This window comes from Thunnus albacares, chromosome 15 (genome assembly GCF_914725855.1).
Source record: "Thunnus albacares chromosome 15, fThuAlb1.1, whole genome shotgun sequence".
Taxonomy (NCBI): domain Eukaryota; kingdom Metazoa; phylum Chordata; class Actinopteri; order Scombriformes; family Scombridae; genus Thunnus; species Thunnus albacares.
The window spans coordinates 28249726-28267199 of record NC_058120.1 but is presented as its reverse complement, the minus strand read 5'-3'; the positions used below and the strand labels follow the sequence as shown (position 1 = coordinate 28267199).

The window sequence follows — 17474 nt, the reverse complement described above, 5'->3', positions numbered from 1 at the left end:
CTGAGTTGTGGCTTTCACAGAGAAATGCCCAAATACAGTGCGACAAAATGGTACAACCTTGTATAGAGGATATTCTGGAGGATCTAATAGAACTTACTGAGTTCCTTTTCACACAGAAATCACTAAAATCCATATGAACACAGCAGGAAGGTCCCGAAGAAGCTCCGGTAACACTTTATTTTACAGTAATTTTCTTAGTAATTTGCAGGTATTTAACTTTTAGGACATTTTACAGAAGTGGTGCAATTTGGTACAAATTATAAGAAAAAACTGAAAAATGTGTTAAGTTGGTTTAGTTTGTAAGTACCTGCTCATTATATTTGGGTTCATATGTAGTTGTTAATTTGTAAAAATTCTTATTAATTTAGACTCTTAACAAGTCTTTAACTTACAGAAATATTTATAGTTTTCAGTGTGTAGTTTAGTGTGTCAAACGATATATTAGCATATTAGATTATTTCTTAAAAATTCTATAATGAGCACATTTCTCATATACAACCAAATCACATAACCCTGTCAAAGAAATGTCCTCAGAAATAACAGTTAAACAGCAGCTATGTTTAGGAAATTAATGGAAAAAACTAAAATACTTATATATTGTTTGACACACAAAACACTGAAAACTATTTTTTTTCTGTCAGTTGAAGAATTGTTAAGAGTCTATTTAAGATTTTTTTTCCAAATTAAGAACTATAATGATATAATGATTGGGTACTTCCTACATTGTACCAACCTCTCTGTAAAATGTCTCTGAATTACTCTGAAAATTTCAGTAAATTAGTATAAAATTAACCAACTGTAAAATGGAGCATTACAGAAGCTCCTATCTGCCCAAAATACCAACAAGACATCTTACATGGTTGTCAGTCCAGGTTGGTCCGTGATTCATTCTCCAGCTAGCTGCTAGCTGCTAGCTGCTAGCTGTTGTTGATTTCACTCATCAACATCCCAGCATGCAAAGCGCTCCTGCCTACAGGAGACGTTTAGCCGGATCATGTTCCCACCATAAACAGACCAAGACCACTTCCTCTAAAGGGTCTCTGTGTGGTTGTTTTGGTCCGAGTACGATTGCTGAGTTCAGATCTGCACAAACGAATCGCACCAAACCAACCAGACTGAACTACACAGGGGGGAAAACACGCTTAAGGCTAAGATATTAGCGGAGTGTTGCACACAGCTAAATTGGTGAAATTTGGCTCAGGCACAGTTCCAACTGCTGCCACTGAGACATGAAGTCTGATCCAATTTGAGTTTAAAGCAGCTTAAAGTTCTATCGACAGCCTCTAGCTGCTCCAACTTCTCTCTAGAAATACTGAGTCAATCACTGTTTTCGAGTCATTCTGGTCTCAATCTCTAAATTGAGGCCCTCTAATAAGTGTGCTGGTGGTCATTTTGGAAATTATCGCTCCATTAATAACACTCACACTGAGTCGCACTAATGTCACAACATTCAGTGTTTCCAGAGCGTGAAAGGTGACATCCTGTACTCCTCATTTGGATGCTCCTGGCTCCAAACAGAAAAGATGGTGGCGACCATAAGCTGCAACTCTGAGCTTCAAACTGACTCCAATGAACTGATGGGTGACATCACACCTCGTTACGTCCAGCTTTATGTACAGTCTACGGGTTTGAAGGTTTTTCAGACACCAAATACAACATCTCATACTATGTCTACATTAAGCTGGCTAATTCTAAAACATGCTCGTCATGCATCCACAGCAGGAGTTTCAGCAAAACGGGTAATTGGTCTCCTGCTGGGCATGTGAAGAAGAAACCGTATACTGTTTCTGTTTCCGTGGCGACTTCCTGACACTTAGTTTATTGTGAGCAGAGAAATGTGGTAGATAGCTACGTTAAACCCTAAACAAGCTGTCTAAGTAGACAATAAACACAGCAACACTCGCATGAATGTTTCTTCTTCTTCTTCCTTTTCAAATGAAACGCTGCACTAACACCACCAACTGTTTTGTCGGTGATATGACAGTGTTTCTACAAAGCTCCGTTTCCCCCCGTACACACTACAACACCAAACCAGCGTTTTCACATTTACACACTCTGGAGGACGCTTTGGAAAAACTCCATTTTTGGGGAGAAATACGCCATTTTAGTCTGGACGGAGGCCAAAACGGAGAGAAAAAGATGTGTTTATTTAGCTAGACTAGTGTGGATATGGTCTCAGTTTATGATACTGTGAGACAGTCAAGTCAATTTTATTTATATAGCACCAAATCACAACAGAAGTTATCTCATAGAGCAGGTCTAGACTACAGAGGCCCAACATTCCCCCATGAGCAGCACTTGGTGACAGCGGCAAAGAAAAACTCCCCTTTAGAAGGTGGGCGGCCACCTGCCTTGACCAGTTGGGTCGAGAGAGAGAAAGAAGGAGAGAGAGAACACTTGTGTTTGATGACTCTGAGTCACAGGTTTTCTCCAAGCAGGTCGATGTGTATTAAAACACTCATTTATGCATTTACATCATACAGATTTACATGAGGCTCAAACGTCGGCAAACTCTCCTCATGCAAATGTAACTGCAGAGAACATGACGTCCCATTTCAATGCAGACATGCACTTCGCCGTCTCCAAGGTGAGCACGTCTTCAAGCACCACAAATGGAGATTACTGTGATTACTCACTCAGCCAAACGGTTTCCATAGTGATGGATGGTAATTAGGCAGTGAGCTGGGGGGGGGGGAAGAGGGGAGGGGGTTTATAATATTGTATTTCTATCCAACCTTTGGTTGAGGTGTGATATTAGGCTGTCAGCTAAGAGGGGAGAAAAAGGGAGATGCAATTGCAGACAAATGAAGGAAAAAATATTTAGCAGTTTTGGTGTCAAAGCTGTGGCAGATCACTGAGATCGCTGTGTAGTTACACTCGGCGAGGAGAACAGTAGGTCCTCCGCTAGAAAACCTTTCCTCAAAACTCCTCCAGCAGGTTGTTGAACCCACTTTCTGTCAACCTGTTTCACCTTTTTCAAGCTCAGTTGTGGCAGCTTAACAATGTGTGACCTGAGACTTTCATACTGGAGACGTTTATAACTTCTGTGAGGATTCACAACCAGGAGGGAGATAAAGTGACGGTCAAAAGAATGAATGATTCACTTATTCATGTGAGACAAGAAGGTCTGGAAGTTTGGACGTAGTGAGCTGCTGTAGCTGCAGGCTAGCGCTAGTCAGTCACAGTAGAGTTGCAGTGTGGGAAGAGATATTTTGGGTGCCCTTGGTTACAGGAGTAAAAATCTCATTCATTTCTCTCATAGACTACATTAGTGACTCACAGTTCTCTCTCTTTTACGGTTTGGATCAACATGAAACTCTCCTGGTTGAGTCATAAGAACTAAAGATGAACAACTGTGTTAGAAAATATCTGATTCTTTGATAAAAAATAAATATTTGAATGTAACAGTTAACTACAACTCCCAAAGTGCATTTTTGCAAGAAACATCCCATCAATAAGCTCAAAATTCTGTTACATGTGTCACTAATGGTGGGCAGAAGATAAAGATTTATCAACTATGGCGCCGTTTTTGTTTTTTTTTTTTGTTCTCAACTGCAATGACGAAGTGTTTTGATTTCGCTACCACTCTGACTGGCTTCTTCTCCAGCGGCCGAGGCTCATGAGTATTGTAGTATTTAGAGCCGTCCACCAAAATAACGGACGAAATGTGATTTCTCGGAAACAAAGTGTAAATAATTAAAACAGATTGATCTGATTGTTGTCTGTTGTCATCCAGGAGAGTCCTGAGTTTCTATGTTCAGTGACATCGAGGAGATTGTTTACATAAAACACTGAAACGGGAATACAAAATGAGAAAAAATAATCCGAAACCAGCGGCTCCTCACACTTCTGAACTCTGTGGTTCCTGGAGCTTCTCTCCATTTCCTGTCTACTGTTCTGTTTACTTCCTCCTGGCAGTTTGTTCACTATTGTGCACCGTTTCCTTCAATAAAACCTTATTGAAGATTGAACTGAGGTGAGGACGTTCTCTTCTCTGATTGGTCAGATGTGTCTGAGGTGGGAGCGAGAACATAAACACAGGAAGAAGGTCCTGAAGAAGCTCCTATCTGCCCAGTATATGAAGAAGACAACGTACTCGGTTGTTAGTCCAGGTCAGACGTCGATTCAAGCTCCGTCCAGCTGATAGCAACTGTTGATTTCACTCCTGCCCCAGGCTACGGGAGCCGTTTAGCTCAAACTTGCAGCCTTGCAGTCGGTCAGATGTAGGTCGGATCACGTTTCCGCCACAAACAAACTGCTCCAGAATTAGTCTAAAGAGTCTCTGTGTGGTTGTTTTGGTTTGAGTACGTTTGCTGAGTTCAGATCTGCACAAACGAATCAAACCAAAGAGGAAAACGAAGCAGAGTCTCGTTGAACCAGACTGAACTACACAGATCTGGAAACACAGGTGTTGAGTCCACTGACAGGTTTCACACCAGCCTGAAAAAAACAAACAAACTGGGAAAATCTCCTTTCAACTGAACTACTGTTGTGTTTTTCAGGATATCAACTCTGTGTATCAGATCTTCCCGGATGAGGTTCTGGGCTCAGGACAGTTTGGCATCGTTTACGGAGGTAAAAACACATCTCATCACTGGAGACATGATGTCTGCAGGCTCTGATGGAAGGGATGGTTTATATCAAGTGTCCCTCAGATTCTGTTGCGGTTAGAGTTACGGTGAAATTAGAGGTTAAGCTCAAAATATTTTCTTTTCTCCACTGAGCTCAATTAAATGCTGAGACACATATTAAAATGAAATACTTAAAATCAAACCCCTTGAGAAGCTTTGACAACCCTTTGTGGGGTCGGGACCCCCAGGTTGGGAACCAGGGGTGTAAATAAAATGTAACAGTGTTTGTTGATGGGGGGTTTTTTGTGTGTTTGTCTGCAGGTAAACACAGGAAGTCCGGCCGAGACGTTGCCATCAAGATCATCGACAAACTCCGCTTCCCTACCAAACAGGAGAGCCAGCTGCGCAACGAGGTGGCCATCCTACAGGTACACACACACACATACACACACACACACACATACACACACACACACACACAAACACACGCAGCAGCGGTGCTGCTCAGGAGCCTGTCGGCAGTGAGTGAGACTTCCTGTTGTGAACGACTTCATTACCGTGGCAACACCGTAGGGGTGTGACATCCTATAATGTTCCAGCGCTGCTCAACCTGCAGAAGCTGCTGCAACACACTCCTGCAGACAGACTCCTCCATCCTCCTCTGTGGGAGTCTTTAGATAAAACTTATGATTTGATTTGATTTAAGTTCTTCCATTTCTTGAACGCTGCCAGTTTTATTTAGTCATAAAATAATGTGCTAAATACAGAAATCAAAATGTTTTACTAACCAACTACCACCAACTACAGGTTCACAATGTTTCAAGTGTGTCTTAAAACAACAGTCAGGAGCCCAAATGAACATTAAAGCTGTTTTTCTTGCTGTAATCATTCCTCCTGTTCATACTGACCATTAGAAGATCTCGTCATAGTGACCTTACAATGGAAGTGATGGAGGACAAAATTGGATAAACTCTGTGTACTGTAGTCATCAAAACCTGTAAACTACAGCAAACATAGAGTATCTATACTGTTAATGATGATGATGATGATGATTCCTCATCCTCCTACTCGCAGAGCCTGCACCACCCGGGCGTAGTCAACCTGGACTGCATGTTCGAGACACCGGAGCGAGTGTTCGTCGTCATGGAGAAGCTCCACGGAGACATGCTGGAGATGATCCTGTCCAGTGAGAAAGGACGACTGCCCGAGAGGATCACCAAGTTCCTGGTCACACAGGTGACACACACACACACACACACACACACACACACACACACACACACACATACACACAATTTGTTTTTATCAATGCACCGACTTTTCCACCTCAGCCGAGTGTAAAAACGCTTTTTTGAAAATGTGAATAAAACCAATCATGATTTTAAGGCTGCAAATAATGATTATTATCATCATCAATTAATCTGATGATTATTCTTTTGATCAATCGATTAATTGTTTGGTTTATAAAATGTGTAAAATATATATAAAATAGTGAAAAATGCCTTTTACAATTCCTTAAAACTTAAATTGATGTCTTCATCGGATTAAGAATCCAAAACCAAAAATATATCAATTTACTTTTCAGTCAAGACAAAGAAAATCAATACAGAGACTTTTTGCTTTAAAAATGACTAAAACAATTATTTGATAATGAAAATAGTTGCTTTTTTTGACTAATTGACTTATTGTTTCAGATCAACATGATTTATTGTCTAAGTTTCTATTTATCTTTGTTGCATTTTCTTCTTAACTAACTTTTAATCAACATCACATTTTAACAACATCAGTGTAAACGTGTTGGGTTGAGATCTACAGATAATTTACACCTGTAATCCCGACTCAATTTACAGATGACAAATGGATAAAACACTTCATACACAGCAGAATTATAATCGAAATAAGAGGGAAAAAATGATTAAACAGTTAAAGGTTAAGTTCATATCTCGGTAGATTTTAATTAATTTCAGTTAGATTTTTAAAAAGCTGTCCAAATTTGCTGCATCCAAATGGCACCATACAGTTGCCATGGCAACTGCCCATTTTTTTTCCTGTATCAGGAGATGGCCTTTCCTCCAGTGTCTCATCAGGTCAAAACTTCCATTTGTACACAAGAAACTTCCAGATTACATTTCTGCAGCCCAGAGGACGAACCTGTTAGAATCTAATGACCCCGTTTTTTTTTTTTTTTAATTTGTCAAATTAGATTTCTGTGTTGAAAAGATTTTTATAGTGAATTATAACTGAATTATTTTCTGTCTGTGTGTCATCGTCAGATCCTGGTGGCTCTGCGTCATCTGCACTTCAAGAACATCGTCCACTGTGATCTGAAACCTGAAAACGTCCTGCTGGCGTCTGCAGACTCACTTCCACAGGTACAGAGTGTGTGTGTGTGTGTGTGTGTGTGTGTGTGTGTGTGTGTGTGTTTACTATACTGTAGATATTGATTGTATGATTTCTAGTAGTTATTTACAATAAATATCAAATGACTGAATTCCAACAAGCCAGGACCAAAGTACAACGTATATATTGTAAAAAGAAAATCTTTCATCTTCAGATCTAGAGACCATCATTAAATAGTGCAGACATTCTGAATTAATTATTGGAAGCTTACCATATATTACTGAAAAGTCTAAGTAAACACTAATTAAACAATCTACCTTGCCTTCTTTTCCAGGCTTTTGAGATAAAGTTAGCAAACTTAAATACATCAAAATTAAACAGCCATTCCAGTTTTTGCTCATCTGAACACCAAAATATTTCAGGGTTTAGTCGAACAATTTCATGAAACAGTAACTCTCTTAAGTCATCATAATTTGTACAGTACAATAGAAAATGGGACTCACTTTCCACTTCACCAAAATCACAATTCTCACACAATCTATTTTCCTCCAGAATATTTTTGAATCGACTGACCTCATTGGCCAGAGGAAGAATACCAACTCTCAACTGTGCAATCAAAGATCTTTGTCCTCTAGATAAACGAGATGTTACATATAATTCAGGGCCAAAATTCTGTTTGATAGGCATATTTGTTCTTAATTTTGCCTTTAACAGAACATTTTCAAACCATTTTTCTGGGTCATGAATGAGTCATTACTGCTTGAGGGCTGCATTTTATTCAACATATTAGTTTATTCAAAAGAGCAACGAGACTCAGAGTGTAAGACTGATGATTAAGAAATCACATCATTCTGCACAGAGAAGCTCAAACATCCTACTTCAGGGACAAAAAGAAAAACACATTTTTAAATTTTGATTGCAAGACAGCCAGGAGCCCCGAGTCAGCCGACCTGAGGGACCTGGAGGTGGAATAAGGCGTTAGAAGGTCTGCGATACAGGAGGGGGGGGGGTCAGCCCATTTAAGGGCTTTTTACACAAACAGGAGAACCTTAAACTTGACCTTGAACTCCTTTAACAATGTAGTGTGTTTTAAAAGTTGATGTTATTATGTAAAATATTAATTTGAAAAGTAACTTAAGCTGTCAAATAAATGTAGGATAGTAAAAAGTACAATATTTCCCTGTGAAATGTTGTGGAGTAGCAGTATCATGTAGAATAAAATGGAAATACTCAAGTACAAATACCTCAAAAGTACAACACTTGCTCAAGTTCAGTACTTGAGTAAATGTCCACCAATGTCTAAAACACATTTTTCACATTAGGTGTGTTTCCATCCACCTGTTTTTATTTGCATTTTCAATTAGCACATAAAAAAAAAACAAACAGTGGAAACGGAAATCTTGAAATATCGCAAACATTTTTTAGGCTTGGCTGAGGCTGAAAAGTTAGTGCATCAATAAAAGCATGAAACGAAACCATCATGTTTTCCATCATTTGAGCTTTGACTGTCGCTCTTTTACTGACATCATCTCGTTGTGTTCTCTTCTTCTTCTGCGACAATTTAATGGCACCGACTGGAGAATTAGCACCTGCTGTTTATCTGCTAATATTCACACAACAGCAGGATGGAAACGTGCATTAATTTGCGTATTCTTTTCCTGATTTTGTGAAAAATTTGGTTAAAATTTGTGCTAAATTTGGACGGAAACCTGACTAAAGACAAATTCAGTCTGCAATATTTGACTCAAAAATTGCAAAAATCTGTGATATAAGCTCCACAAAATCAGCAGGTATTCAAGGAGATGAAAGTCAAATTTATAGATTCAAAACTCCAAATGCATCAAGACAAAACAACAGTAGTGATAAAACGACCCTGAAGACTGATGATGGGAGCTATAAGATACAGACTTTATATATACATGCATACAGGGAGGAGATGAAACAGCAGGATACAAACAGGTAAACAAAAACAGACTCAGACTGTCAAACAGTCCATTAACCGTCAGTGCGACTATTAGTAGCTTTCTGCAGTTTTCAGTCTCCTCTCCAGAAATAGCTGTTTGTGTCAGACACACTGAGTGTAATGATGCATCAGGCTGGTTGTTAGACTGTCAAGTCCTCACACTTTTCTTACTGTGTATCATCTGAAGAAGCAAACAACACACTGACGTGTTTAGCACTGATGCATAAAAGTTAGCTTAATTAGAGTTTAGCTGTAAGAGATCAGACAGCTAATGTGAACAAGAATAATCCAGCCTTTCTATGATTGTGTTTATAATGTTGGAAATTAAACTAAATCTGAACAAATTTGGCCATAAAGTTGCAATTAAAAAGAGAGAGAGAGAGAGAGTTAGTGATTCAGTTTCTCTTCTGTGAAAAAGTTACAATTAACATCAACACCAATGAAAACAGCTGTATGATGTCAGGTCTGAGAAAATAACCCTGATGATGTCATAGTGATGTCATCAAGGTCAGTTTAGATATTGAGATTACAGATCTATAAAAACTATTAATACCTGTTTTTTTTGTTTAAAACTTTTGTATGAACTGTAACTCTACACCTCTCCTCTACCGCAGTTTATTTTTTTTTAATTTTCTTCTTCAAACCGTAAAATAAAGTTTTTTTTAAGTAATTGTTTTGATATGTCAATGAAGAAAAATAAATGACAGATTTTAAACAGAAAGCCTGTTTTTACAGTCTGTGGGTGTTTTAAAGGTAGACAGTGTCTTAACCAGGGGTTCTTATTCATTTTTCCTTTTAGACCCAAAATTGTAATTACAACAGTAAATACAAAGAGGAACAGGATGACACTGTTGTTGTTTTCTAATGTATAAATTTGCGTTTCAAAAGCTGACGCTGTTCATTTTAATCTACAACGGAGATAATTTATCTATCGGCACTGTTCTTTAGATGCGGTGGAAAAACGGGAATAAACAAAAGAGATTTTTAGTTCCTGGGATTAGTTCATCTGATTGAAAAAAGGGAAAACATTGAAAACGAAGGCTCATGAATGTGTAATTAACCACCACCAACATCTACATGAACCTACTGTCAATAAAGACAAAAACATAAATAAGACAAATTAAACATAAATGTAGAACTTCAGTAAATCATCTCATATATAACAAATCTGGTTTTGCATCTTTGAACATTAGTGACTGAGTGACAGAGAAAAACTACAAAATGGCAAAGAAAGAAAAGCACACTAAAAAAAAGTGCTTGAAAGTACATTCATACATTCAACAGCAGGTATTTTAACATAAATCAACGAGACAGACTGGTGGCTGCACTTCGCCCCTGCAAATCAGCTGCAGGTGAGATTTAATTCAGATGTTGTGTAACAGACTGCCGTCCTCTTGCCACAGGTGAAGTTATGCGACTTTGGATTTGCTCGAATCATCGGTGAGAAGTCGTTCCGGCGTTCGGTGGTCGGCACGCCGGCGTACCTCGCTCCGGAGGTCCTGAGGAACAAAGGCTACAACCGCTCTCTGGACATGTGGTCAGTCGGAGTCATCATCTACGTCAGGTAGGACGAGATGCGTATGTTCTTTAATGTTATTTCTGTATTTTATATTAAACTCACCGTTTCTCTCTGTGTGCTGCAGCCTCAGTGGGACGTTCCCATTTAATGAAGACGAAGATATCAACGATCAGATCCAGAACGCTGCCTTCATGTACCCTCCACACCCCTGGAAGAAAGTCTCACAGGAAGGTACATTAAGACAAATTCAAGCTGTAGGTGAAAGTAGACAAGTTGCCACCATTGCCAAGAAAACTCTGCAATCTTGAACAAGCAGTTATATGTTAAAAATATCGTCATCAAATGCCATTAAAGACGACATATTCTGCACATATTCAGGTTTACATTTATATTCTGGGGCTCTACTGGAATATATTTGCATGATTTACAATTAAAAACTCCTTATTTATCTTCTACTGGTCCTTTATGCAGCCCCTCAGTTCAGCCTTTGTCTGAAACAGGCCATTTTAGTTCCTGTCTCTTTAAGGACCCGCCTCCTGATGAGCCCACTCTATTCTGATTGGTCAGCCTCAGGAAGCTTCCTCCAGCTCGTAAGGCTACATAAACAAACTATAGTAGCAGGATTTCACTTCTTTTTCTAGGTATTCACTCGAAATATCAACTTCTGTACATATCCGAGCTGATCTATTTCAGATCTGAAATATGAGAGTGGACAACGTGAACAACACATGGAAACACCTTAGCAACAACCTTAGCAACTAAGGCTATGGAACGGACGGCTGTTTATGGGACATGTGCGACGATCCGTCTACTCATCGGCAAGGTAGAAAAAAAATGAAGCGTGGGAGCGTAGGGAGCAACACGCTGTGGCCATGTTGTAAAATGTGTACTTATTACCACCTTTGGACTACCAGCAGAAAAAACAAAAGGTGTAAGCTACGTTCTGCTATCGCTCCGGAGTTTGTTGGCAATAAAAATAACATAATAACAATAATAATAATGTTGTTGGCAATAAAAAAACGATTAATACATGTAAAGTGCTTCACAATTATCACACTTAAGGTACTCTTTAATTTGTCACCTGTATGTATGTGCTCCTTAAAACAATGTTAGAAGTGAACATAGATACAATCAAAGGCAGAAAGCACAGTAAAGATGTAGTTTCAAAAGTGCCGTAACTTTAAATTTAACCCTGATCAGAATCTAAATTAAGCATCTCCATTAAATAACTTTATTCGTGTTTGCATGTGGGCAGAGGACAAAATAAGTTCTGTAACAGAAGCCCTTTCAGAGTGATCTTTGAAAATGCAGATCTGTTGACGCACTCAAGAGTTTATTCTATGACATTTAATCCTCCTGCGACTGACAGAAAACCACTTGCGTTTATTTTCAACCGGAGCTGGAGTTACTCCGGTGGTATGAGGAGGCGGAGGGAAGGTTAAGAGCACTTCAGGGGATCCGGCTGAGCAGCAAGTGAGTCAGGCTGATTTAAATCTGTCTCATAGTCAACAGGACAACTGCAGCCAACACACACACGGCGGACGCATTTAGAGACAATGATGGCAACAACATGAGTCACGCAGCAGCAGAGAAAGGCTTAAACACACTTCAACACACAAGGACATGTTGGAGATAAATAAATAATAACCTGTACTGATGTTTGAGGACAAAAAATAACCACCGAGTCACACAGAGAGGTGAAACAAACTATTCATCTTTGATCACTTTGTATTTGTTGGTGGAGGAAGGCTCATTACAGAATGACATGGTACCCTTCGGGTTGAATCATCCATCATCCACTGAGACACTGATCTAAAAAAAATCAGCTCCACTGACAAAAAGTCAAAGCTACAAAACTGTAGCCATGGCAACTGCAGGAGTAAAGTCAACTACAAGTCCCAGAGAGCTTTGCTGGAAGAATGATCCAATCAGAGAGCTTCAGATTCACGTTCACGCTATGTCGTATGGATGGGAAAGATTGGAAAGTTATCAACTTGTGAGCGTTCAAACAACTCAGGAAGGTTATATGTTAACTGAGTTGGTCATATGAGGGTTTAAGATACTGTGCATTGATAAAATTACATTATGTCCATTAAATTTGGTTTTAATTGCACTGAATGACGGACTCTGGCTGATGTGAGGCATCCATGTTTATGTGATTGACAGACACTTCCATATTGTTAGTGCGGTTCCATTCAAAATACTTTATTGTTGTCCAAGTATGTTACAATACAATTGTTTCTTTTTTCCCTAAAATTACTGCTAATTTTTTTTTTGTTTAAACTGAGCATTTTTGTCAAGGAAATCACCATTTTTCCCTATAATTATTACCAATTACATTTCTTTTCAGGAAACTTTCTAAGAAAATAAGAGTAAATTTTCAAAAAATATTTAGTTCCATTCACCTATTTTTGCAATTTTTATTCGTATATTGAATCTTGTGCTTGTCTATGGACAAATTTTCACAATTTTGCATCAGACTACCCAGGACAAGTTAGCAACTACTTGGAATTAATTGATTAGACATGTACCAATTGAACTGTTTCTATTTTCCCTAAAATTACTACTAAATTCTATACTTCTTTTCAGGAAACTTCTTTATTATTAGACATATCAAAAGTACAGACCTGTAAACTAAAGTGTTACTGGAATATTTATTTGAGTTTGAACTGAGCTTTTTTGTCAAGGAAATTACACTTTTTCTTTTAATTATTACCAAATTACGTAATTAATGCCAGAAAACTTTGTAAAAAAAATCAGTCCCATGACACATTCACCTGCTGCTGCAAATTTTATTCTTCATATGTGGTTATGTTAGCAACTACCTGGAATTAATTGATTCCAACAGTGACATTTGTATTTTCCTTAAAATTACAGACAATTTCTATACTTCTTTTCAGGAAACTTGTTGGAAGTTATTTGGTATTATAACAGAAGTTCCACCTGTAGCTGTAAAATGAAGTATTTAAATAAACATACTTCATAAAAATGAAGTATGTTTATTTGTGAGCTTTACTGTCAAGGAAATATAAATATTTCCATATAATTATCACCAAATTACGTAATTCTTTCCATGAAAATTCAGACCCATGGCTCATTCACCTATTTACCCGTTCTTGGAAATGTTGTTATTCAAATACTGTATGTTGAATTGTGTGTTCTTGTCTGTTAAATAATTGTGTATGTTCAGCTGACCTGCTGACTCAAAGATTATCCAGGGAATTAATGGATTCCAATTGAACCATCTCTATTTTCCCTAAAACTACAACCATATTTCTATACTTCTTTGGAAAGGAAACTTGGAAGAAATATATTAGAAATTACAGACTGGGTAAAATAAAGTCTTATGGGTTTCAAATTAAACTTCACGCAAGGTGACAAGTTAGAGTTTTCCCTAGAAAAGTGTGATCAATTTCAGAGAAGTAATGAATTTATTATCATGGGAAAACCTTCAACACCAGTTTGTCCGGGAGATTCAGATATCTTGCTGTGAGCTGAAGTGTTGGACAGACTGACATCGCCATCCTTTCGGCCCCACAGATTAAACATGGGTCATGTGACAAAGAGGAATGACCTGCTGTCGCAGAGAAGCAAGGGAAGGACTCAAGAAGCAATGCGGTTCTTGGAAAGAGTTGGACAGACAGATTTGGGGCTTGAGGTAGCGACGGTGATGGTTGGGGGGGTCTATTCATGTGTTGGTCCATTCACGTGCATAATGCCAAGTGAGTCTCCTATAGACTACAGGGGCCTCAGGGCCCCAGAGCTGTTCAGGCCGCTGACCCCTGAAGAAATGTTAACATCATGTTAGCTTTGCTCATTAGCCCCGACTGGCCCCTCACCACAGGGGGGGGCCTCAACCCCACATCCTCTGCCCCCTGCTCCTCTCCTTCATTCCTCCATCTCTTCCTAACTCTTTTTACCTCAAAATTTTCTCGTTCATCAATTCTTCCTCTTAAACTTCCTGCTTTGTGTTTTTATTTGTTCATTCTTTCCTTCCCTGCAGCCATTGACCTGATTAACAACCTACTGCAAGTTAAGATGAGGAAGAGATACAGTGTTGACAAAACCCTCAGTCACCCTTGGTTACAGGTAAGACATTATTAAGACCATTTAAAATATAATGTTTGTTTAAGCAGCTGAGATTAATATTCATGTGACAAAGAATTTCAAATCCAGCGAATCATGTTTACATGATTCTTCAACCAGCAGACTCACCTGGACACCAAAGACTGATGAGAAAGTGGAAGAAACTAAACTAAGATTAACAACTAGATACTAGTGTAAATACTAGATGAAAGAAGAGATAAAATCCTACAAGGAAGATGACTTAAAGATAAATAATAGACTTAACAGAAGACTAGTGTTAATGAATACCAAACTGAAGCACGTGTTCTGGAGTAAAGAGCAACATAAAACCTAATTAAAACAATCTTTACATGAGAAAGATGAGATTAAACACTAGATTTAAGAGTAAACAATAAGAGTTTGCTTGTTTTCCATGTGACGGTGGCTGACAAAAGTATTCATACAATGAAATACTTTTGAATTTATTCAATTTTAGACTAAATGAACAGCATACTGGTGTTTCTTGAGTTCATTCCTGACTTGGTTCATTCCTGACTCCTGGTTTTTCTGCTGCTTATATTACCACCTATATTTTTTGGTTCGTTGTTCTTGTTTGAGGTTGTATTTGTTTCGCACACCAGGACTACCAAATGTGGCTGGACCTGCGGAACCTGGAGTGCCGGATGAACGAGCGCTACATCACCCACGAGAGCGACGACCTGCGCTGGCATCACCACGCCCAGCTCAGTGGCCTCGACTACCCCACCTACCTTGGCAACGGTCCCTGCAGCGACGGCGGACAGGGGATGGAGCGTTACCGTGAGCAGGAGGAGGAGCTGGAGACCCTCAGCGAGAGGGTCAGCGAACTTTGAGGGTGGGGAGTTCACGTGAAAAGTTTTGCAACAACACGAAGAAATAGCGACTGTAACAACACAAAAGCACAAAATTAGAAAAGAGATGTTTTAAGATCAGTTACAAACTTTTACAAAAAACAAACAGTATAACATTAAAATATAACAGATAGCAGATAATTAAAATTTCCTTCACAGTCCATTAAACCAAAAAGCAAACCAAACTTATGCTGTAGACCTGCTTCTTTTCTACGGAAGTGCATTGCAATTAAATTAGAGATGTTATCTCGTAATTATGACTTTATGATTTTGTAATTATAATAAAATATCTCTGCGATGTAGCTTCAGCTAGATGTCCTACAAGACCCTTATCTCATATTCAAGATCCTTGTTTCATAATTTTAAGGTAAAGATGCTGTAATTTTGTAAAATCTGTTTGTATCACAAGGTTAGATCTCGTAATTATTTCATCTAGTGATTACAAGATCCTTGTTTCATAATTATAAAATAAATATTTCATAATTATTCTCTATTGTTTATGAGAGCCCTGTTTCGGAATTACAACATAGACACAAGAATAGTTATTATTTTTAAATTATAATAGCCTTGTTTCATAATCACAAGGTAAATATTTTGTAATTTATTATTATTATTTGTATCTTTCTGTAATTATGAGATACTTGTTTTGTAATCATGAGGGAAGGATATTGTGTATTATATAATTATTTTATCTCATAATTACGAGATCCCCGTTTAATTATCACAGGTTAAGGATCTCATAGTTAGTTACTTATTTTATCTCGTAATTACAAAGTCCTTGTTTCATGGTTACAAGGTTAGGATCTTAAGATTTGTTTTATCTGTTTGCATTACAAGGTTAGATCTCGTAATTATTTAATCTCTTGATTATGAGACTCTTGTTTCATAATCATGAGGTAAAGATGTTAAAATTATTTTATCTCTGTTAAGTCATCACAAGGATCTTATAGATATTTTATCTTGTAATTATGGCATCCTTGTTTTGTAATTTCAAGGATTTTACAAATAAGGTAACAATATGTATCTGTATTGTACTGGTTAAATAAGCAAGCAAATAGATAAACTTACCATGAGAATTATACCTAATACTTACGAAACAAGGATCTCGTTATAAGAAGATATGGATCTTGTGATTATAAAATGCTGAGTCAAAATGATAACATAATACATTTATCGATAAAATAAATACACGGTCCATATCTCATAATCTTAAGTTTTGTTTGTATTGTCTCTGTTAAACAAAATAGGTAAAATAATTCATTCATAATTACAAAACAAGGATCTCATAATTACGTGATCAAATAATTAAGAGATCCTTACTTTATAATCACTTGATAAGGATCTATAATTATGAGTTATATAGTTATGGATCTTTTGATTGTAAGACACAGATCATTCTGAAATGCTGAGTCATAATTATCAAATAATAGATTTTTTCTCTGGTTATTGTAATGCAATTTACTTTTCAACCTTGAAACATAGTTATTTATCAAAAGACAATCAGGAAAAAAATCTGAAAAGCATCTTTCATTTATATTTGGAAACCATGAAACTTCCCAGTTTGTGCCTCTCTCCTAATCATCACTTTTCTTTTTGAGACTTTGTACTGATGATTATGGTCAAGTTACGGAAATAAGCCACAACTGTCATGAAAATTAAATGAGTATATCATGAAACAAGGAGGCAGGTCATTAATCTAAATTTAGGAAGGGTTTTAAGACATAATCCATAATTTTCTGGCTCTTTGCTGGTAAAGTAAAGTAGAATTTTGAGCCATTTCTACGGTTGTGCTCTCTCAGTCACCGTACATTTTACTTATATTTTCTATTAGTTTTCACCCTGTATACAATACATATTTTTTTGTGTTTAAACAATAAAAATATACATACATGAATCAACAGTGAAAACAATTACTGTGATAAGCACCATGACAAAGAAAATCATCCCTCAGCCCTGGCAGAAAAGTCTTTTTTCGTGTATAAAGTGAAAAATTAAACTAAAATTAAAACTCTACTAATCACAGTTGACCTTCATAATATAAATATAGTTCTTGATGTTTTCCATTGTAGGGTAGCAGTGAAAGGTCAGGGTCAGGGTTTCATTCCAAAAACAAAATATCCAAAATA

The 17474-nt window shown here is 37.6% G+C and overlaps 1 protein-coding gene across 1 annotated transcript in view; it reads left to right on the top strand.

The window, feature by feature from the left end:
• The window catches only part of prkd1 (protein kinase D1), a 53710-nt gene extending 38304 nt beyond the window's left edge, over positions 1 to 15406 (top strand). The window contains exons 14-21 of the mRNA XM_044375859.1: positions 4503 to 4575; positions 4893 to 4999; positions 5646 to 5807; positions 6845 to 6943; positions 10278 to 10438; positions 10518 to 10624; positions 14397 to 14482; positions 15100 to 15406. Of these exons, the coding sequence (XP_044231794.1) occupies positions 4503 to 4575; positions 4893 to 4999; positions 5646 to 5807; positions 6845 to 6943; positions 10278 to 10438; positions 10518 to 10624; positions 14397 to 14482; positions 15100 to 15330 (1026 nt within the window). The 3' untranslated portion in view covers positions 15331 to 15406. The remainder of the gene's footprint in view (positions 1 to 4502; positions 4576 to 4892; positions 5000 to 5645; positions 5808 to 6844; positions 6944 to 10277; positions 10439 to 10517; positions 10625 to 14396; positions 14483 to 15099) is intronic.
• The last annotated feature ends 2068 nt before the right edge of the window (positions 15407 to 17474 follow it).